This window comes from Gopherus flavomarginatus, chromosome 5 (genome assembly GCF_025201925.1).
Source record: "Gopherus flavomarginatus isolate rGopFla2 chromosome 5, rGopFla2.mat.asm, whole genome shotgun sequence".
Taxonomy (NCBI): domain Eukaryota; kingdom Metazoa; phylum Chordata; order Testudines; family Testudinidae; genus Gopherus; species Gopherus flavomarginatus.
Window position 1 is genome coordinate 48,822,680 of NC_066621.1, and position 22,494 is coordinate 48,845,173.

The window sequence follows — 22,494 nt, forward strand, 5'->3', positions numbered from 1 at the left end:
AAGCGAAATTCGGATCATCTGAATATCTGTTATCACATATTCTCTTACTCTGATTTATCTATCAGGAATTCTGTGATTTGACATCCTAAATGTTCAGGTGGGCCTGGAGTAGAAGAAGAGCTGTGATTAAAAGGAAAAGGGGCAGAAACCCAGCAGTTCCATCACTGGTGCCATAAAGTTTAATGTCAGCTTTGTGCAGCAGCCAAGATGGCAAAGGTTCAAGAACAGACTTTACCTCCCAAAGGGCCCTGGTTTAATTGTGTCTGACAGACAATGGATTTAATGGGGCTCAGGCAGTGGGAAAGGGATAATGTGAACCTATGTGTCATGTCCTGCACAATGTGCTCACCTGCTGGTGCAGGATTTCCTTAAAAGCAACAGCAGCAGCAAACCTTTGTCTGGCAGAGATTTGCACCTGCACTTCTGTGAGTTACTCACTGAATGCTCATAAACCTCTCAGGGAAACTGCAGTAAGAAATCAAAGAGCCAGAGCTAGGAGGCTTAACTTTGTATATGCCAGAAAGTCTGGTAAAGCAGCATTAAATGAGGCATTAAATGAGGGTGAGGTCAAAATTAGTTTTAAACCAGCTTTGTGCTCCCCCAATTCTATGGTCATTCTGGCTCAAGTCTAGGCCTAAAAAGACATTCTAGCAGCTAGTTGTAAAGGAACCCATGTCATGTAGCACCATCTCAGCAGCTGGGATTGGCTGGGTGGGTGGGCAGCTAGCACAGGTGCTATTATGGTGGTTGAAGATATCCTCCAGTGAGCAGGTAAGCCAGCTTTTAGGGCAGTTTTGTACCCGAAGAGTAGGGTAAATCAGCCCTAACATCAAGAAATCAAGCCCAAGAGTTAGTCACAGGAAATAACCTTGCACAATGAATAAGTGTGATAAGAAAGTTGCAATCCATTTATGGAAAATTAGCAAAGGGAGAAAGTGGAAAGACTGTCAATGTATAAATGATTAATTATTCATCTAGTCGTAGGTATAATGTATGTTGATAGAATGAATGGTATAGATAGAATGATATAGATACCATGAATGGTATATATAGAATGACATAAAATGAATGTTGGAAAAAAATCCAATTTAAAACCATTGTACCCTCTTTTATGTTTGGGATGAGAATCTCGGATGATGAGCTCCCACAAAGTATTTGCTGCAGATTCGACAGCACGGGGCACAGGTCACTTGCTGGTTTCAACTAGAACAAATGGTAGATTCTCTGTAACTTGAAATCTTTAAATCATGATTTGAGGACTGCAGTAACTCAGCCAAAGGTTATGGGTCTATTACAGGATTGTGTGGGTGAGGTTCTGTGGCCGGAGATGTGCAGGAGAGAAGACTGGATGATCACAACGGTTCCTTCTGGCCTTAAAGCCTATGAGACTCCTTAGTAAAGCAGGATGAATAATGGAATTTTCAGTTGGCTGGCATTTTGATAAATAATAAAAATTGTTTTGGGTCAAACCAAAACCAATTTTTTCAAAATTTTCAGCAAATCAGAAGTTGAAAAACTTAGTTTTAGTTTGAATGAAACATTTTGTTCAATTTGTAGCATTTTGTTTCAATTGGGAGGTGTAAATGATTTTTAATTTTTGAAATAAAATTGAAGAAAATTTCAAAATAAAAAGTCATTTCAAATCAAAATATTTTACTTCAGAAGTGTTGAAATTAAATGTTTCATTTTTTTCAAAAAGTTATTAGTTTTTTTGACTGAAACAATTCAACATTCAGTCACTAAATATTTTAGGGTCATCAGACATGCATTTTTTTTGTTGAAAAAAGTTTCTGTCAAAGAAATTCACCCATATCTGCTCATTAGCACCTGGGCACTTCCATTTGTACATAAGTCAAGTGTCACACACAGTCTTGAGTTCATTGAGAATAAAGTGACTCAGACCCTAGTGATCCTGGAACAGCAGGGAAAACTGTTGCAATGGTATTTTTGTGGGCCTGTGTGAATTGGGCTTTTGAAATCTTAGAGCCTCACAATGAAAACCAACTCCAATGAACCAATGAATCCCAGCTTTATGAGGTTGAAGACTAAATCACCCTCCTTTCCCTGCAAAGCAAGGTTGAGCCACATTTATACGGTAGGGGTAAGAAGTTTGCATTCTCTGCATTAACATTGCATCTGTTCTATGGAAAGTCGACTTCAGTGTCCAATGCAGTTAACCTGGCCCTTTTCACGAGCCATTTTGATTTCACTTTTTAAAGTCCACCACTCAGCTATCAATATTTTTTCTTTAAATAAGCTATTCCTTTATGCCTGACCCTACGGTATTTTTTCCTCTATTGCTCAGAAGTAGCCATCCAGCCAGCAGAGGGAGCATGTAATAATAACCAACAAACTAATCCTCACGAAGAGCAATTCCACTGGTGTCTGAACAAAGGAGTAAGGGACTGAATCAGGGCCAGAGTGCTTGTGTACAATAAGTCACAATAAAAAGGAAAATGTTTGCTACGAAGGAAAAGACAAAACTGGAAGGGAAGAAAGAAACACCACTTTAAAGTACTTAAGAGGGGAATGGAAAAAGCTGCAGCAAATCCCCTCATGCCCCTCTGCCCCCAAAATTAAGTACCACAAAAACACACGGTTGTCTTTTCAGAAGGAAATGTGAGTGCTCAGTCTTTTATGCTTGAATCAGCGAGGGAATAATCAGTGAAGCTCCACCTTTCAGGGACCCTGCCATCAAAGTTTTGTTCTCACGCCAAATTCCTGGACTATAAAACTGCGCCGATAAGCCAAGAAAAAGGCATTTCCCTGGAAGGATTTTCAAGTTACCTCTTTGTAGGTGTGATGGGGAAAAAAAAAGTAGGGCCACTATGGATATTCTGCCTAATTTGGAGTTATTGCGAGGGCAAAACACCAGTGCAGATAGGTAAGAAAAATCTAACTCTGAAGTTGTTTGCCTAGATATTTACCTCCATTAAGTAACAAATACAAATGTCAAATTAAAATATACTTGGTTAGACTGAGATATATGTGCATACTGTAAATAGCTTAGCACTCTGTATGTACACTGTAAATGAACCTCATTTAAGTAATTCATTGTTTTTCTTTGTGTTAAAAAGCAATTCATCAGCCATTCCACTATTCCAAGATTAGTTGTTTAAAGAACAGATTTGCTGGACACAGTTTGTAATATAGAAAATGGTGATATCCTTTTTAATTGTTTGACTTTTATATAGTCTCTAGGAGAAATTTTTTTGCATGATGTCCCCTAGAGTTAATTGCCTGGTACCTGCACTATAGTAGGAGTACTATTTATTTTTCCTACTGCACTGTTACCTTCTGATTCCTGGTTCTGAATGTCTCATAGCTTTCTGAGTTAATTTATTACACAAACAGTTGATTGTGAATTCATGCGATGGCTGCTGCAGGGTTAGTATTTCTAGCAACTCCACACCAACAAATGAGTAAAACCTACCTATTTCCCCCCGCCTCCTATGCGGAAAGGTGCCATTTTATTCTACTCTATTCAAGTCTTACAAACACCTATTACCAAATGCAATCTGGAAAGACATATTGGCACCTTACTTTGTTTTATTGATGCATCTTGTTTAAATAAAATATATTTTCAACGCACCCCTGCTGATTCCCAGTTATGAATATTTCATAACATTTCAGCGTTCACAGAGTATATTAAGCGCTGATCTTGATGTGGTCTGTGATGTCTATTGCTAGGTTAATATTACTGAAGGCCATCACATCAAGAAATCAGAAAAACCTTCTCATTTTCTCCTGCCATTCTGCCAGGTAGGCAAAATGAAAGGCTTAAAGCATATTTCAGCAAAGTGTAATTACTGTTAAAGGAGAATTACACCAGTTTTGCTTAGCTTCATAGTCTGAGGTTGTTTCTGAGATGTAGTTTCATACACAGTCAAAGAAAGTTTTGATGTGTAACTTTAGCATATGCAATTGAAAACTCAAAGGGTTCAGTCCTGAGTGGCAGATGAAGCAAAGGTGTCTCTAAGCATCACAAATTGGCTGCATAGGGGCCAAGGTTCTGGCCCAAAGTTTTTGAGATAGGACTGAGATGTACTAGAAGTTGAAGGTCCATTTAAGGTACAGCAAAAGTTCATTTCTGGCATCCCTCTCAAAGAAGGGAAATGTCTGCTGAGTCAATATTAGACACACTTCTGAATTTGAGTAACCTGAGAAATCAAGAGTAGTTTAGAAAACTTTTTAATTACAACTGGCATTTCTGCGTCTACTGCTGGAGGCAGCCACCTTGCTGAAAAGAGATGTTATTTGTGACACTGGTTGGATGACAGCCCAATAGAAGAGACTGCAAACCAGTTTCCAACCTGCTTTAATACAGTTTAAAGGGAGATTTACAGAGGCACCAAGAGCACTTAGGTACCTAACTCCAGCTGAAAGCCAATGAGAGTTGGATGCCAAAGTGCCATGGATGTCTGAAAATCTCCACCTTAAATCTTTAAAGTGCCACTTCAATGGCAGGTGCTGGGCCATATATAAATAAAACCTTGCAATACACACTGATAACATTACCGCCCTATCTCTTTCTACAGTCCGGCGCCCTGCAGTCACCAGGAGTGAATGTTCCACCTGGGGAAATTTCCACTTTCAGACATTTGACCATGTTAAATTCGATTTCCCCGGAATCTGCCACTATGTTTTTGCCTCACACTGCAATGACAGCTACCAGGACTTCAACATCCAGGTCAGGCGCAGCGAGAAGAATGGATTTCCTGTCTGCTTCACTGCTACCATTGATGGAGTGCTTCTAGAGGTGAAAGAGTCAGGCATCACAGTGAATGGACATGAGTAAGTAAACATTTATTGTTCTCCCTGGACTAAGTTGTTTGTTCTAAGTACAGTCTTGTATATTAGCAGTGCATTAATAGCCCTTCTAGACTTGGCAGAATCTTCAAAGAAAGGAATAAGACATTCAAAATACTCCACATTATGCAATACAACTGTATACCAGGTGAGAGAGTTTTCAACCTACACTCAGCTGGTAGACCAGATTGTGCCACAACCAGGACCGGTGCTAGGCTTTCTCGCACCCTAGGCGCACGGCCATTTCGCCGCCCCTTGCACTGATCCCACGGTTCCAGTGGAGCTGCCGCAGTCATTCCTGCGGAGGGTCCGTTGATCCGTGGCTCCGGTGGAGCTGCCGCAGTCATGCCTGTGGGTAGTCCACCGGAGCCGTGCGAGCAGCCGACTGCCCGCAGGCATGACTGCGGCAGCTCCACCGGAGCCGCGGAGCAACGGACCCTCTGCAGGCATGCCTGCGGCAGGTCAACTGGAGCCGCCTGCCACCCCCCTGACAAAATACTGCCCTCTTGAATAATCCTGGTGCCCTAGGTGATTGCCTAGGCTGCCTAAATGGTAGCGCCGGCCCTGCCCACAACGGATGAGGATTGACAGAGCTTGTACTGTAGTTTATATCCGAGTTAGTGCAATTAAAACCGTTCTGCTAGTGAAAACTCTTAGAAAGTTATATAGGGACTGGTTTCAGAGTAGCAGCTGTGTTAGTCTATATCCGCAAAAAGAACAGGAGTACTTGTGGCGTCTTAGAGACTAACACATTTATTTGAGCATAAGCTTTCATGGGCTACAGCCCACTTCTTCAGATGCAGAGAATGGAACATATATTGAGGAGATAAGAAAGCTTATCTCCACGAAAGCTTATGCTCAAATAAATTTGTTAGTCTCTAAGGTGCCACAAGTACTCCTGTTCTTTATACAGGGACTGATCCTTTGACGTGCTGAACAATTTCTGTGAGAGCATCTCAGCTGCCACTGACACTAATAGGAGATGAGGTACTCAGCACCTGGCAAGTGTTCCATTAGAGTTCATAGATGGTAAAGACAAAAAGGACCCTTATGGTAATCGATTTTGATTTTCTACATAACACATGCACATTTCCAGCCAATTATTCCTGCACTGTGGGACTAGGGTGACCAAATGTCCCAATTTTATAGTGACAGTCCCAATATTCAGGCCTTTGTCTTATATAGGTGCCTAATACCCCCCACTCCCATCCCAATTTTTCATACTTACTTACAGACCCACAATTAGGTGGTGATCAAAATAAGAATTGAAAGAATCTTCCACAACTAAAAGGTCAATGCAGAAACTGTCTTCTCGTATTTCAAATTATACTAATATACTGAAACACTGAAAAAGTATACATGTGGAATTTCACCTTGAATGGTAACCTGAAATGAATTGGTAGCACTCTGTGGAGCATGGGGTAAGTATGATTCATGCATGAACCGCTTCTAAATACACTGACAGCCACATGTAGAATTAGCTGAATTTTTTTTTGAAGTGATTTTTCAAGGGCAACCCCCTGTAAAGTGTGTTCCCATATTCCAGCACAGAGATGTCAAGAGCATGGGCAAAGGTTAAACCTGGCAGAAACACTCACACCCTCCTGGCCAAGCAAAGATGGAAAAAGTACTATTGGCCATTGTTTCTGTCCAGATATCCAGAAGTAGTGGAACATAGGAAAGAGTCATTAGATTGCAAATCTTAGTGACAAAAGGCAGATGCATCTCATCAATCAAAGGAGAAAAAATCTGCAATTTCTTCCAGTTATTTCTCCAACCAAACCACCTACTCTTCCTGTATTGCTAAATGGAATAGGATCCCAGCATGGTCCTGGTATGTAAGAGAGGATCACACTATGGAAAATGTTGAGGAACCCCTGCTTTGACTTACATAGGCTGAGCATTAGCTGGCTATCCAAACTCTCAGCCAGGCACAGGCAAAGTGAGAGACTATCAACTGGCTCAGATGCAAAAGCAGTATACATGGCACTGCAGGCCAAAGCATCTCCCATACCCCTTAAAGACAGTGGAGAGAAAACAGGAACCTGTGGTACCTCACACAGGGGAGCCCCCAGGCAGACAAGTAGCTTCCCCCACCCCCAGTACTATGACCTGGCTCCTCTTATTGTCTTGATGGATCTGATCCTCAGCTGGTATAAATCAACATAGCTACACTGAAGTCAATGGAGTCAATCAGTTTACACTAGCTGAAGATGTGTCCCAGTATCAACAGGCTAATGGGCAAAATACATTGCCTTGTGGATTAGGACTGGCAAAAGGGCATATTGGACAAGATAAAAGAATGCATTGTGCATAAATGGAGACCAACCCTAACTTTTACAGGAACATACTTATACCTTTCATTGCTTCAATTTGACGTTTGTTAATTTTCCAGTAGCATTGATGAGAGAATTTGATTGGGCTCTATTTTATAGTTTGTTATTTTTTCTGCTCTGTTTTTTAGGATTCCCCTCCCCTTCAGCGTGAAGAGCATTTTGATTGAAGACACCTGTACTTACTTCCAAGTCACATCCACGCTTGGCCTGACTCTCAAGTGGAACTGGGCTGACACTCTCTTAGTATGAAGATCCAGTTAGTTGGTTCTTTTAGTGAATTTTAGTGTTGCTGAAAGGTACTGGGTTGACAGCCCTAGAGACTGTGGTTCTCTAATTATCCACCTAATGGGTGCTTCAGAGATTTTTATTCCCTGCCTCACAATTCAGAGAGTTAAAGATGAGAATAGAGAAGATAGAAAAAGATTGATAAGTTGCTCATGTGGCTAGAAGGTCAGCTTGGTATCCATATGGGAAAAGGTTCTACAGTCACATGGTAGTTCAAATTCTGATTTAGTCTGCTATTTGCCCCAGCCAGCAAGATGTAGAAGTGCTGTGAAGTTTGCCTTTCAATCCAGTGGTGAAGAGGATAAGCCAATAGGAGTCACTATCACGTGGCCAGGAGCTCATTCTCACCAGGTTTCCACTGTTCCATGAACACTTAGCATCCTATCAAGAGAGGGGCTGTAGTGCCTGATATGAGGAAGGAAGAAGTTGTCCTACCACAGAATACTTGTATTATTGATCTAGCTGTGTAATATATTGCAATTAGCTGTTTATCTGGTAGGAATAGCAATTGTTAACTGTTTTTCCCTTTGACTTTGGCCTGCCTCCTATGAAGTTTTATTACAGGTTTATTACTAAACAGTAATGTTGCAAATTTGCCAAACATATATTTACATCTTGTAATCCAGTCACTTGTATGTGCAAATTTATATATATGTTGTAATCTGATTTATCCCACTCCACCCTTCTTTTGGGGGGATCACCTTCCCTCCTTCTTTCGATGTAGCTGAGTTCATCTAAACAGTTTCTAATTGGAGGAGCTTGTGTAAAGTACTCCCAATTATTTTCCTGGCTTCTTGATCTTCATTTAATAGGTGTTTCATGAGCATTGTTTATACTGAGTAATTCTCAGGATTTGGCCATCTTTTTTTCTAATTAAGCTGTAAGTATATATGATCCAGTCTGTGGTCCTTATTCACCTCTTCACTTCAATCAATGGGAATATCCCTGGGAATATCCCTGAAGAAAACTAAGGTCCAAATACTACTCTCAGCCACCTTGGTATAAATCTGTAGTAACTAGAGATAGTCCAGATTTACACCATGTGACTGAGAGCAGAATGTGCCCTTTCTAGTAAGGACCTCAGGATTTGGGCCACAGAGTGGATAATGAGAAAGGACTTGTTAAGACTAAATGTATATAATGAAGAAAGCAACATTTTATATTTAACTGAATGGTCATACTTTAAAGGTATTGAAGCAAATGATGTACATTAAATAATGCTCCAAAGAAATGAATAGATAAACACTAAAGGAACGTGGCTTAGCTGTTTGTTCAATGTTTCCACATGATAGAAGAAATTTGACACCTTAGTGCTTTTCCATACTGAACCACTTAAAACTCTGGTTTTCCTGTTTGTTTTTATTTTGTAGCTGGACTTGGAAGATACATATATGGGGAAAACATGTGGTCTATGTGGGAACTATGATGGCAATGAGAAGAATGATTTGCATCTGAATGGTAGGAATTGGATATTATATGTTCCCTGGAGTTTTATGAAATATGACTAAAAACCATTTTCCTCTGGTTTGCTGAAAGGTACCCTGATATACACAGTTTGACAAACCTAGGGTGAATTTTGAGAAACCTAATGTTGATTCATGATTCTCAGGGGGTTGCAAACCTGAAAAGATTCACACAAGCCCCATCGAACCAAAGTTAATTGCAGATCTCTCATGTTGTACCGCTACCATATTTAGGTTTGCTAACTTTCTAATCGCACAAAACTGAACACCCTAGCCCTACCCCTTCCCTGACGCCACGGCCTCATTCACTACATTCCCCCTTTCTTGGTGGCTCACTCTGCCCCACCCTCACTGGGCTGGGGCAGGGGTTTGGGGTGTGGGAGGGGGTGAGTGATCTAACTAGGGGTGTGGGCTCTGGGGTGGGGCTGGGGATGAGGGGTTTAGGGAGCAGGAGGGGGCTCCAGGCTGGGGGACGGGGCTGAGGGATTCAGAATGTGGGAAGGGGCTGTGGGTTGAGGCAGAGGGTTGGGGTGCAGGGAGTGGTATGAGCTCTGGGATGAGAGTGTGGGTTCTAGGGTGGGCTCGGGGATGAGGCCTACAGGGTATGAGAGGGGGCTCTGGGCTAGGGCAGGGGATTGGGGTGCAGGGATTGAGGGCTCTGTCTGGGAGTGCAGGCTCTGGGATGGGGCTGAGGATGAGGGTTTTGGAGTGCAGGAGGGGACTCTGGGTTTTGGGGGGCTCAGGGGGATGGCAGGGGGTTGGGGCTCGGGCTTACCTCTGGCGGCTCCCAGTCAGCAGCGTAGCAGGGCTAAAGCAGGCTCCCTGACTGTCCTGGCTCCACGCTGCACCCTGGAAGTGGCCAGCAGCAGGTCTGGCTCCTAGGTAGGAGGTCCAGGGGGTTCTCTGCACTGCTCTCACCTGCAGGCACCACCCCCCCAGCTCCCATTGGTCGTGGTTTCTGGCCAATGCTAGTGTGGAGCTGGTGCTTGGGCGGAGGCAGCACGCGGAGCCCCGTAACCCCCCCCTACCTAGGAGACAGAGCTGCTGGCTGCTTCCAGGGCACAGCATGGTGCCAGGACAGGAAGGAACCAGCCTGCCTTAGACCCACAGTACTGCCAACTGGACTTTTAATGGCCGAGTCTGTGGTGCTTTGGGCTCCCCTCCTGGATGTTCCTCAGGTTTGGGCTTTGCAGGTGGCGTTCCCTGGAATATTCTTTCCCCTGCCAATATCTGTGCAGGAAGCAAACAGAGTCTTCATCAACTTAAACTTCATGCCCTGTGGTAGTTCCAGGGGCACATTGTGACTGGGAAAGCCCCTTGCGGTATGGCTCCTGCAGGAGCCAGGCTATCTGAGGCCTGCAGCTACTTATGGGACTGAACAGCACTGAAGAGGCAAGGGTACGGTTGCCAACCCTCTCGGTTTCTCCGGGAGTCTCCTGGAATCAGGCTCTGACTCCCAGAAGCTACCAAAGCCAAACCAGGAGATTTTAGGCTGCTAAAAGTCCAGCTGCGCAGCAGGGCTAAGGCAGACTTTGCCTGGTCTGGCTCCGCGCTACTCCCGGAAGTGGCTGGCACATCCCTGCAGCCCCTGAAGGAGAGGGTAGAGTGCTACGTGCCCTGCCCCCATCCTGAGCACTGACTCCGCAGCTCACATTGATTGGGAACTGTGGCCAATGGAAGCTGCAGAGGTGGGGTGCCCACAGGCAGGGGGAGTGCATGGAGCAGCCGTTTCCGGGAGTGGCTCAGGGCCAGGCCAGGCAGAGAGCCTGCCTTAGTCCTGCTGCACCGCTGACTGGAAGCTGCCCAAATTAAGCGCCGCCCAGCCAGAGCCCTCACCCCTCACTGCCTCCCGCACCCCAATTCCCTGCCCCAGCCCAGTGAAAGTGAGTGAGAGGAGGGTGGGGGACAGTGAGTGATGGAGAGAGGGCGGATGGAGTGAGTTGGGCGGGGTCTCAGGGAAGGGGCAGGGCAGGGGGCAGGGCAAGGGTGTTTGGGTTTATGTAATTAGACAGTTGGCAACCCTAGGCAATGCCTCTCTCTGTGGTAGCACTGTGCCTCCTTTGGATCCTGAGGGATCTGCATGTTTTGGGGATAGAACACCCCAATCTCTTTCCATGGGAAGGGAACATTCCCCTCCCCCTAACTGGAGGAATTCAACTGAAACTCTGAGCTGAAACCGAGTGTTACCTAGACACAAAGCCAGAGTGGTTGAGCAAAATACTTACTGTCATAGCATGGCCCTCCAAAAATTTTTTGATTAGGAAATAAAGGGTTATGTCCAAACAACATAACTTTAAAATCCATTCTGGACCCACACTGCACGTTGACAGCATTGGCAGTAATCACAGCCTGGATCAGCCAAAATCTTGTGCTGGTGATAGCTCCTGGGTAGTGAGCAATGTGAGGATTTCAACTGCACTCAGCCCCTGCAAAGGGAAGAAATGAAAGGAACACTACGTGTACCCTTTACCATTCTTATATAACCCTACCAGGCTAATGCAGGAGACTTCAGGATTCTGGGTAACAATTTCAACAGCACCTAAATTCTATTTTCAGAATTGACTTAGGAGCCTAAAGACAAAATGTTCAAAATGGCCTAAGTGATTGAGGAGCCTAAATTACATTACTTTCCAATGGGACTCAGTCATTTAGGACCATTTTGAAAATTTCACCGTAAGTTTCACTGAAAGTCAATGGGACTTAGGCTGCTAAGCCATTTAGATACTTTTGATAGATTTGCCATCTAGCTCAAATAGGCACTTAAACAGTTGAAACCCCTTGAGACTGATGACCTCTAGGTGAAAGGTCAAAGTTCACTTTTTAAAAAAAGACTCATCAATTCCTAATAAAAGTGTTCCTTATTTCAGAATTCTAACTCAATAGGAATGATGTAAGTCTGTCAGTCACTATATTTCAGGTGTCTGGGTTATATTAATTAATTTGAGTAAAGAACATGTTATCCTAGAGCACAATAATTAAATGTGTCTTCACAATACAGAAGCAGAGCTGAAGATTTGATTCTGCATTTGATTGGTATTCAGGATGAACTTTGGAATTTTCCAGGCTATAAACTACTCCCGAGGCAGTTTGGAAACCTTCACAAAGTAGAGGAGCCTACAGAAAAGTGCCCTGATGTAGCTGAAGATGAAGATGCCAGAAACCATAAAGGTCGCTCTCATCAACAAAAAAATAAATGTAGTAAATATGTAAGTGTGTGCAGCCGGTGCCACAGTAAGTATAAACCTCCCTGAAATACAATAAAGTACAATTCCAGATGTTATCTTGAGGGAAATATTATATAAACAATGTTCAAAGAATTAAAATTCTTCAGGAATCCAACCATGAATCAGAGCCCAAAATGAATCTGTAGTTGTAAGACTGTGCTATTATAGTATTACAGAGGTTTACAGTGGAAAAATAAACGAGTGAATTACAGCCTCCAGTCCAAGAAGAACAGCAAATGAGCACATCAAATGTCTGGCAGGCCTTTTCTGTGGGCTTAGTGATCATGGAACAGATCCTCAGCTGGTGTAAATCAGAGTTTACTAAAGCTAGATGATCTGATGGCCCCTTCTGGCCAGGGGCGGCTCTAGACATTTTGCTGCCCCAAGCATGGCGGCATGCCATGGTGGGCGCTCTGTGGGTCGCCGATCCCACAGCTCCGGTAGACCTCCCGCAGGCATGCCTGCGGAGGTTCCGCTGGTCTCGCCGCTCCACCGAAGCCGTGGGACCAGTGGACCCTCTGCAGGCACGCCTGCGGGAGGTCTACCGGAGCCGTGGGACCAGCGGATCCTCCGCAGGCATGCTGCCAAAGGCGGCCTGCCTGCTGCCCTCCCGGTAACCAGCAGAGCGCCCCCCGTGGCATGCCGCCCCAAGCACGCGCTTGGCGTGCTGGGGCCTGGAGCTGCCCCTGCTTCTGGCCTTAAACTCTCAGACTCTGTAAGTCAATGGAGCTTTGCCAATTTATATTGGCTGAGGATCAGGCCCCAAGATAAGATGTGGATTATTCCCTTTTCTTTCATTACAGAAATCAAAATGCAAGAAACTCCTAGCCCAACTTGGGAACTGTTCCAGAGTGGTTGCTTTTGATGACTATGTAGCCACCTGCACAAGAGATATGTGCATCTGTGCAAAGAATTTTTCTTCTGATTCTGCTTTGGTTTCTAGCTGCATATGCAGTACCCTTAGCCAGTATTCCCGAGACTGCGTCCTGAATGGGGGAATCCCTGGCAAATGGAGAACCAAAGATCTTTGTTGTAAGTAACTATAGAATTTAAATTCTGTAACCAATTCAGTTGGCATCTAAGGATAATTTGTATATCCTTAGCAGTATTTATCAGAGAAGATAACTGCAGTGTTCCTTTTAATGTGTTTTATAAGAGCTTCTGAAATTACATGCTTTCATAAAATTCTCTGTTTCAAAAGATTATTCCAAGAACTGAATAAGTTAAATACAGGTTAGTAATGCAGGTATTTAGTGCAAGCTTCTGAGTTTGTGTGATGATCATCTGCCTGACAGAGCATATTACAACAGTGACTACTTCAGTTTGAGAGTAAGTGAACAGTGAACTATTAGTGTAAATAGTGTTATAGTCTATAATGCCTGCCAATTTTAAAACTGCAAGACCTGTTGGCTTATAAAACCAAAGTAACCATAAACATAACTGGTTCCGAAAGTGGATAAAATTACACTAATGCTCTCGATAGAACATTTTATAACCAAGATTGTTAGTTTCCTTTGGAAAATGATTAACTGCATTTAGAGCATTGATTTACCCTCTACATTACCCTCTACAACTGCTTCATTTGGGTTTGCAGTCCAGGAATGTCCAAACAACCTGGAATATATGGAATGTGGAAACCCCTGTGCTGACACATGTGCCAATCCAGAGAGGAGCAAGATTTGTAAAGCCCCATGTACTGATGGTTGCTTCTGCCCTGCTGGTAAAGGAGTATCCTTCTTATAACTGGCTATGCTCATGAAGGGACTTATGGGGAGATACCTCTTGTTGTTCAGTGAAAGGCATTCTTCTTCATTAAAATGTGAACATACTTAAATAAAACTGTAGACAGAATTTTACATTCCTTTGTCTGGAAAACTGGCAAGTAGACAGATAATAGTTTGTGTCTTACAAGTTTGCATGGATTGTCCCAGGAAGTCATGGAATATCCAGTATTGACCCACGACTAGAGATGAATGAACAGTTTCTTATAGCTGAAGAATGGATTAATGTAAAGATTGGTTTGAATTACATCTCTTTCTCCTGGCTGAAGCCAAACCTCTAAAGGGTCAGTATCATGACAATGGAAAGGAAGACAGGAGGGTCTCTGGGGTAGGAACAGAGAAAAAGGCACAGGTCTGGTTGGGGAAGGATCAGGGAAGGAGACGCTGTCTCGATAGGGAGAATATATTCAGAAAAATGTTGTGTGAGCCTGGGTGGGTGGTCAGGCACCTCCATGGTTTCAGTTAAGCTTTCGATATGTGTCCAAATCACTGGGAACTTGCTCTTGCTGAAGTCAAATACAAAAAATGTGTGTGCAGATGCAGACTTGCACATAGATAAATGGAGGCTGGGCTGTGGCCCTGAAGTTCCTTTCTGATTTCTGAACCAGTATGAGAAATGGATGGAGACTGTATCATAATCTTGCATTTGCCACACGTGATGTCACTTTTCAGCAAAGTGACAATACACAGCCTGATGGGATCAGAAATGCATATTTGCAATTAAAACCATTTGCACTTTAGCCATGGTGAGAAATGTCTCCTATCAGCTAACAGATGAACTTTCAGAATGCTGCTGACAATGAGCAAAAAGACGTGATTTTCCTTTAAAACTTATATTCATCCCAAGCCAGACATGCAGAAATGTCCAAGTATGATGTACTGTGTTTTCTTATTTTCTGAATTTTCGTCAGTGTCCTTCCTACCTTAAGAAATATTAATTAGCCAGTGTTTCTGAACAGGGACTATTCTCGATGACATGAATGGCAACAAATGCATCCCCACTAACAGCTGTCCATGCATGTTTCAAGGCAAAGTCTATGCAACCGGAGGGTCCTACTCCACTCCTTCTCAAAACTGGTATTGTTACAAGCCTAACTATATTAATGTAGCAGATGCGTTTATTAGAAAGCATTGATGAGTTAAATGTCATTGTCGCTACATCCCGGTCCTATATTTGTCTTTACTAAAGATAGTATTGACACAAAACTTAGCATCTGATCACCACTACACTCTAGGGAAGTTTATAGTGAGATCTGAACATCATGTAGTTATGAACTTAGTTGGAAATCCTTTGCAGATACAGAACCTGAGACTTCAGAAGATGAAAGCATGAGCGTCTCCCATCTGAGATAAAGGATCAGGTCCGTTAGCTTGGAGGCATTAGCTGACTCAAACTTCTATGTGGTCTAGTCACTATGGGGGGACAGTTACACTGTGTTAGTGTGGGTTGCATTCACAATTAGTTCTTATAGAAATAATGGTCTGCTTCAAAGCCCTGGATCTAAAACCCTCTGAACATTGAGAATGTGTAGATCTGGGTCCAAACTTTGCAGCTTGAGCCCATCTCTAGTCTTCGCCTATAGAAGGTTTTCACTGAAGAGACCTGTCATATATGCTGTTTGCTGGTTTTCATTTTACTCCTTTATTCATCATTCTAGTGTCCACTGAGAAGCTCAACAAACATGCTTGTTTTTCCTGCAGGCCTTGTCTTTTCCTGTTTGCAAAATTTCCCTAGTTCCTCATGAAGTCCAAGCAATACGCCCATGTTTTGCTGTTTTCCTTATGTGTGCATAGCTCTAAGAATGAAGATTGCCCTTTACCTTGAGTTCTCCATACCAGCTGAAGAGCTGCATCTGCAGCATGAAGTAGTGTAGGTCCTGCATAGATACTCATTTATGTTCTCTGCAACACTGGGGAAAGAAAGCTATTGATTTAGAATCTGTAAGATATTTCTCAACTAATTATAACATCCTGGGTTTTGAAATAGTGTCCTTTTCAAGTGCTTGAGTCAAAGCCCATTGAATTAAAGGCATCATAGCAATGTTGGGCTGGAAGGGACCTCAAGGGATCATCTAGTCCATCCTTGTGCACAGAGGTAGGACAATGTATACCTAGATCATCCATGGCAGGTGTTTGTCTAACCTGTTCTTGAAAGCCTCCAATGGTAGCACTTCCACAACCTCCCTGGGTAACTTATTCTGCTATTTAACTATCTTTATAGTGACAAAGTTTTTCCTAATATCTAACCTACGTGTCCCTTGCTGCATATTAAGCCAATTTCTTCTTGTCCTAACTTCAGTGGACATAGAGAACAATTGATCACTGGCCTCTTTATAGCAACCCTTAACATATTTGAAGAGTTATCAGGTCCCCTTTCATGCTTCTTTTCTCAAGAGTAAATATGTCTTCAATGTGTCCACGTCTTTCTTAAAATGTGGTGCCCAGAACTAGACAGAATACTCCAGAGGAGGCCTCACCAGTGCCAAGTAGAGCAAAACAATTACCTCCCATTTCTTACATATGACACCCCAGAATGACGCTAACCTTTTTCACAACTGCATTACATTGTTGGCTCATATTCAATTTGTGATCCGCTATAACCTCCAAACCTTTTTCTGCAGTACTACTGCCTACCCACTTATTCTCCATTTTGTATTTGTGCATTTGATTTTTCAATCCTAAATGTAATACTTTGCACTTGTTATTGAATTCCAGCTCGGTACTGTCTGCAAACTGTGCTCTCTATGCTATTACCCAAATCATTTATGAAGAGATTGAATAAAACCAGAGAGAGGACAGATCCTTGCAGATATTTCCTTCCACCTTGACTGGGAACCATTGATAACTACTCTCTGAGTACAGTTTTCTAACCAGTTGTACACCCATCTTATATAGTAGGTTCATCTAGTTATATTTCCCTAGTTTGCTTATGAGATAGTCATGAGAGACTGTGTTAAAATCAAGATATAGCATGTCTACTGCTTCCTCCCTATGCACTAGCCTAATTAGACTGTCAGAGAAGGAAATTAGGTTAGTTTGGCATGATTTGTTCTTGACAAATCCATGTGGGCTATTACTTATTTATCCTATTATCCTTCAGGTGCTTACAAATTGATTGTTTAATCATCTGTTCCAGTATCTTTCCAGGTATAGAAGTTAGGCTGACTAGTCTGTAATTTCACAGGTCATTTTTGTTCCCCTGGTGAAACATGGGTACTATGTTTGCCCTTGTCTTGTCCTCTCGGACCTCACTCATTCCCCAAATAGCTCTTGAAGATAACGGTTAATGATTCCAAGATTGCTTCAGCTAGATCTTTAAGTACCCAAGGGTGAATTTCTTTCCATTAACTTCAGTAAACTTTTATTATTTCAGGGCCTGATGATGCAAAGTCTTATACGTTTGGGAGGAGCATTGCATTGAATAGGTAGCTGAGTAACAAACTAACTAGAGCTGGTGCAAAACTATGCATTGAAATATCTTTCTGACTGAACATGCCATTGTGGATAGAAATGGACACATTGTTTAAAAAATAAAATATCAGAGGGGTAGCTGTGTTAGTCTGGATCTGTAAAAGCAGCAAAGAGTCCTGTGGCACCTTGTAGACTAACAGATGTATTGGAGCATGAGCTTTTGTGGGTGCATACCCACTTCGTCGGATGCACCGACGAAGTGGGTATTCACCCACGAAAGCTCATGGTCCAATATGTCTGTTAGTCTAATAAGGTGCCACAGGACTCTTTGCTGTTTAAAAAATGTGTCAATTGTCTCTGACATGCCAGGGGAACAATAATATTTCTAAATTTAAAAAATGTTGTCTCTGAAATTTTTGTTTGGGGAATTCCAAAGCTTTATTTCAGGGAATTCTGAAATTTTATTCAAACTGTTTCATTACAACATGAACAGGAAACAATTTGATCTAGAAAGGAAGATAATCAACCAATCAGTATTAAGTAGCAGCTGCAATTGATTATTTTAAAAATGAAGTGAAATAAAATAGGCTATTTCAACCGTTATATTCTGTCACATTATAATGTGTGAGTTTTACACTAGTACATGTTATGAAGTAATGTAAAAATAAAAAAATTATAAAATAAAATTCTAAACAAAATGAAAATTTTCCAATTTGGAATTTCTGTTTGGCACAAAAATTTGAAAATATTTGTTTTTGTTCTGATTCAGAATGACATAAATTTCAAAATGTTGAAATTTCCCATGAAATGGAAATCCTAAGTTTCAGCCAGCTTTACTAACAACAGGAAGAAGATTGACTGATTTATACAGACATCTCAAGTTTTCAACACAGATGACATCTTCTCACATATATTCTGATTATAACTGTTCTTCTTCTTTTTTTTTTTTAATAGTACCTGTGCCGGTGGCCAATGGGTTTGTGTATCTCTGCCTCTTTCTGGAAATTGCAATGTGGAGGGAGGGTTCCACATTACTACGTTTGATAACAAAGAGTTCATTTTTCATGGCAATTGTCATTATGTCTTAGCTAAGGTATGAAAAATAGCTTCTTTAATTTCTCAGTCTTTTTAGGATCAAAAGTTAAACTGTGTTAGAGCTTTATTGCCTCATTTGCTGAGATGGCTCCCAATCTAACAAAACACTTCAGCATGTGCTTAACTTTTAAGCATGAGTGGTCCTATTTGCTACCTCATAAGTCTGGATCTCATCTGCTCGGTGCTTATCAGTGGATCCTTCCTGCATCAACACATTTTTAAAAAGTTTAAAAAAATTATTTACTTTTCTAGTGGACCTATTAGCATAGATTTCGTCACTTTGTCCTGGTGGAAAATTGTCTGGCAAACGAAGGTGGATGAGCTGGCCCCTTCTTATCCAAAGACCCACCTCCAAGTAGCCCTTTGAAAAATAGACTAGCAGCAGATGCTGAAGGAATGGACCATAAGGGAAAGGTTAATGGGCATGGTTTTGCAAGTGGGAGTGAAAGGTAATATTTTGCAATTGTAGTTGCCATGCCTGAGTCCTTTCCTATTTCCCTGTAAATGTTTTAGAGATCTTTTTTCCCCACTGCTTTCTTCTTATTATACGATAGAAAATGGTTTACATACCTGTTTTTCTGGCTTATTTTCAGGACAATGGCAGCAGCTTTGTGGTTGTTGGAGAGATCATTCAGTGTGGGATATCAAGCACTATGACTTGCTTGAAGAATGTATTAGTCACATTAAGAGCCCTTGTAAGTCATTGGTAACTACTTAGGTTAAAAAGAAATGTAAGGACCAGGAAAGATCAGCTGGCCCTCCATGCCTACACTTTTTGATTAAATGTTTGTAGGATTCCCCTACAAGATTAGAGTTCTGTGCTAGGTTCTGTATAAACACATAAGAAGATGCAGACCTTGCCCCAAAGATTTTATCATCTAAACAGACTGATGAAGAGTGGGAGGGGGGAGGTATTATTGTCCCCATTTGACAGATAACAGTGGAACACAGAGACTGAGTTATTCAAAGTCACACAGCAAGTCTGTGGCAGAGCCAGGAACTGAACATAGATCTTAGGAGCCTCTGTCAGATGCCTTGATCACAGGACCATTGTTTCTCTAACCCACGTGCTTTTCGATCTTCCACAAACTCTCCTACTCCAGGAACAAACCATTGGGGAATTATTGAATTCATTTGTACTTTTTGCTTCAATTATCTTTCCTGGGAACAAAAAGAACAAGAGTACTTGTGGCACCTTAGAGACTAACAAATTTATTTGAGCATAAGCTTTCATGGGCTACAGCCCACTTCTTTGGATCCAACCTAAGTCAGGCCACTCTTATATACATATATGGGGTGGGGGTAAGGAGGAGCCACCAAAAATGGATCTAAAGTATCACCACCCTTGCAGCATGCATTCTTGATGGTTTTGAAGGGAAAAAGGAAAGGGGCTTGAATTTGGTTTTATGGGTCTCCTCTGGTAATGTAAATCAGAATAGCTCCATTGAAATTCATGGTGTTACACCACTTTACACCAGTTAAGGATCTGGTCCATATGTTTGCCAGCTTAGTTCTACATAAATCCTCTGTTTTCTCCTAAGTTCCTAACTTTTGAGATTCTGCCTCTTGCATTTTTCACAGTGATAAGAGGTTCTAAAAGAATCTCTATCAGACTTCTTGGTCCTTTTCATAATTCTGAGAATTTCTGCTTCAAAAACATCTCCTCTTTTCCAAGAAATAAATAGAAGCCCAGGTCTCTTATACCTTTCTTATCATTAAGATTTATGAGACTTGATAGTACCTTTGTTACCTTATGCTGTATCCTCTCTAATCTCCTTTGTGGAGTAGAATCACCATAACAGCACATCGTTTTCCAGATGGAAGGCCTGATCCTGCTCCCCCTGTAGCCTATGGCAAAATTCCAATTTACTACTCTGGGAACAGAATCAGACCTGATGTCCATACAGTGCTCTGAAGATATAAATTTCCTCCAAGTAAATTTCCTCTATTATCCTCAAAAAGTTAAGTGAGTTAACATATGCTGTCAAGAATATTGCTTAGAAGATGAGTTCTCTTTTTTTCCAGTACAGCTCTCAGAATTTTTCAGTGTTGCTGCACAGATCTCTGGACACCACCACTCACCAGATAATATCAAACTGTGTTATGGGGTGGAGGGGTCTTGATTTATTAAAGACTCTTCCTTCTGTAAGCAAGTTTCCAAGGCTGATGCATGTCAGAATGTGACATCAATTCCATCCCTTTCTTTGATATTTGATTGGCATTGTGGCATATTTCATTTTCCATTTGCAGAATATTCGACTCTGTTCCTGTGGAAATGTCTATATCAATAATTTCATTGCAGTGCTGCCAATAACTAGAGGTAAGTGTTCCTTCTTCAGTGTTCACATCTGCCCCAGGTTATCCCACACCTGCCTGCAGCAGGGTTCTTGCACCTTCCTCTGAAGCATCTGTTTCTGGCCACTGTCAGAGACAAGATACTGGACTAGATGGACCACGATCTGATGCAATATTACAATTGCTACATTCCTATTCATTGAGCAAGAAAATGGAGGTGTACATTTGGAGTCGTCCACTCTTCACATATATGCAGGTTTGTGCATATTTTCTTGGGAAAGATATATTTATGTATTTTTAGATGGCATCACGATCTTCAGACCGTCTACATTCTACATCAACATCTTGACGTCATTTGGAATACAGATTCAAGTGCAAATAAAACCCATTATGCAGCTCTTCATAACAGTGGATGACTCTTACCAAAATCATACATCTGGTACAGTATATTACGCTCTTGATATCTACCCATGTTATAATGGTATGTCCATCACACTTCCTGTCCAAATTACTTAGAGCCTTATTCAAATACCTTGCATCCCTGGTGTGATGGGTTCGGTCGCAGAGACCACCTTGGGACTGTCACCTGACATGCTGAAACTACATCTGAGCCCATTTTCCCTGACAGCTTGGGACTTCAGAACCCTGCCTTGTTGAGCCGGACAATACAGACCCAGGGTCTGAACCATGCCCCAAAGCTGCAGACTTATCTGAAAACAGCTTAAGAAGTGCTCCTGCCTTCAGCACTCAAACACCCAGCTCCCAATGGGATCCAAACCCCAAATAAATCTGTTTTACTCTGTATAAAGCTTATACAGGGTAAATTCATAAATTTTTCACTCTCTAGAACACTGATAGAGAGATATGCACAGCTGTTTGCTCCCCTAGGTATTAATCACTTATTCTGGTTTAATTAATAAACAAAAGTGATTTTATTCAGTATAAATGGTAGGATTTAAGTGGTTTCAAGTAATAACAGGCAGAACAAAGTAAATTATCAAGTAAAATAAAATAAAACACACATGTCTAAGCCTAATGCATTAAGAAACTGAATACAGGTAAATCTCACCCTCAGAGATGTTCCAATAAGCTTCTTTCATAGATTAGACTCCTTCTTAGTCTGGGCCCAATCCTTCCCCCGGTACAGTTCTTGTTAGTTCCAGTTCAGGTGGTAACTAGGGGATTTCTCATGACTGCAGCCCCCTTTGTTCTGTTCCACCTTCTTTTATAGCTTTGGCTCAAGGTGGGAATCCTTTGTCTCTCTCTGGGTTCCCATCCTTCCTTCTAAATGGAAAAGCACCAGGTTTAAGATGGATTGCAATACTAGGTGACATGATCACATGTCACTGTAAGACCTCATTCTCCGTTCTTTCAGGGTTGGCCTGCACGTACCCAGGAAGGTTTGTGAGTAAACAGAGCCATTTACAACCAATTGTCCTGGTTAATGGGATCCATCAAGATTCCAACCCACCGTTAATGGCCCACACTTTGCAATTACAATAGGACCTCAAAGTAATACTTCATATTTCTAGTTTCAGATACAAGAATGATACATTCATACAAATAGGATGAACACACTCAGTAGATATAAGCTTTGTAATGATACCTTACAAGAGACCTTTTGCTTAAAGCATATTCCAGTTACATTATATTCACACTCATAAGCATATTTCCATAAACATATGGAGTGCAATGTCACACCTGGAACAAAAACTTAAAGTCTAGGTAGGATCGACTAAATCCTTCTACTCTGCTGAGGGAGATAAATTGAATTTCATATTTTGTGGTATATGAG

The 22,494-nt window shown here is 41.9% G+C and overlaps 1 protein-coding gene across 1 annotated transcript in view; it reads left to right on the forward strand.

Annotated features, from left to right (window-relative positions):
* The first annotated feature begins 2,802 nt into the window (after positions 1-2,802).
* The window catches only part of LOC127052379 (mucin-5B-like), a 73,311-nt gene continuing 53,619 nt past the window's right edge, over positions 2,803-22,494 (forward strand). The window contains exons 1-12 of the mRNA XM_050955975.1: positions 2,803-2,884; positions 4,539-4,794; positions 7,274-7,388; positions 8,801-8,888; positions 11,957-12,099; positions 12,921-13,149; positions 13,712-13,837; positions 14,858-14,975; positions 18,264-18,402; positions 18,998-19,099; positions 20,655-20,724; positions 21,001-21,138. Coding sequence (XP_050811932.1) covers positions 2,803-2,884; positions 4,539-4,794; positions 7,274-7,388; positions 8,801-8,888; positions 11,957-12,099; positions 12,921-13,149; positions 13,712-13,837; positions 14,858-14,975; positions 18,264-18,402; positions 18,998-19,099; positions 20,655-20,724; positions 21,001-21,138 — 1,606 coding nt within the window. The remainder of the gene's footprint in view (positions 2,885-4,538; positions 4,795-7,273; positions 7,389-8,800; positions 8,889-11,956; positions 12,100-12,920; positions 13,150-13,711; positions 13,838-14,857; positions 14,976-18,263; positions 18,403-18,997; positions 19,100-20,654; positions 20,725-21,000; positions 21,139-22,494) is intronic.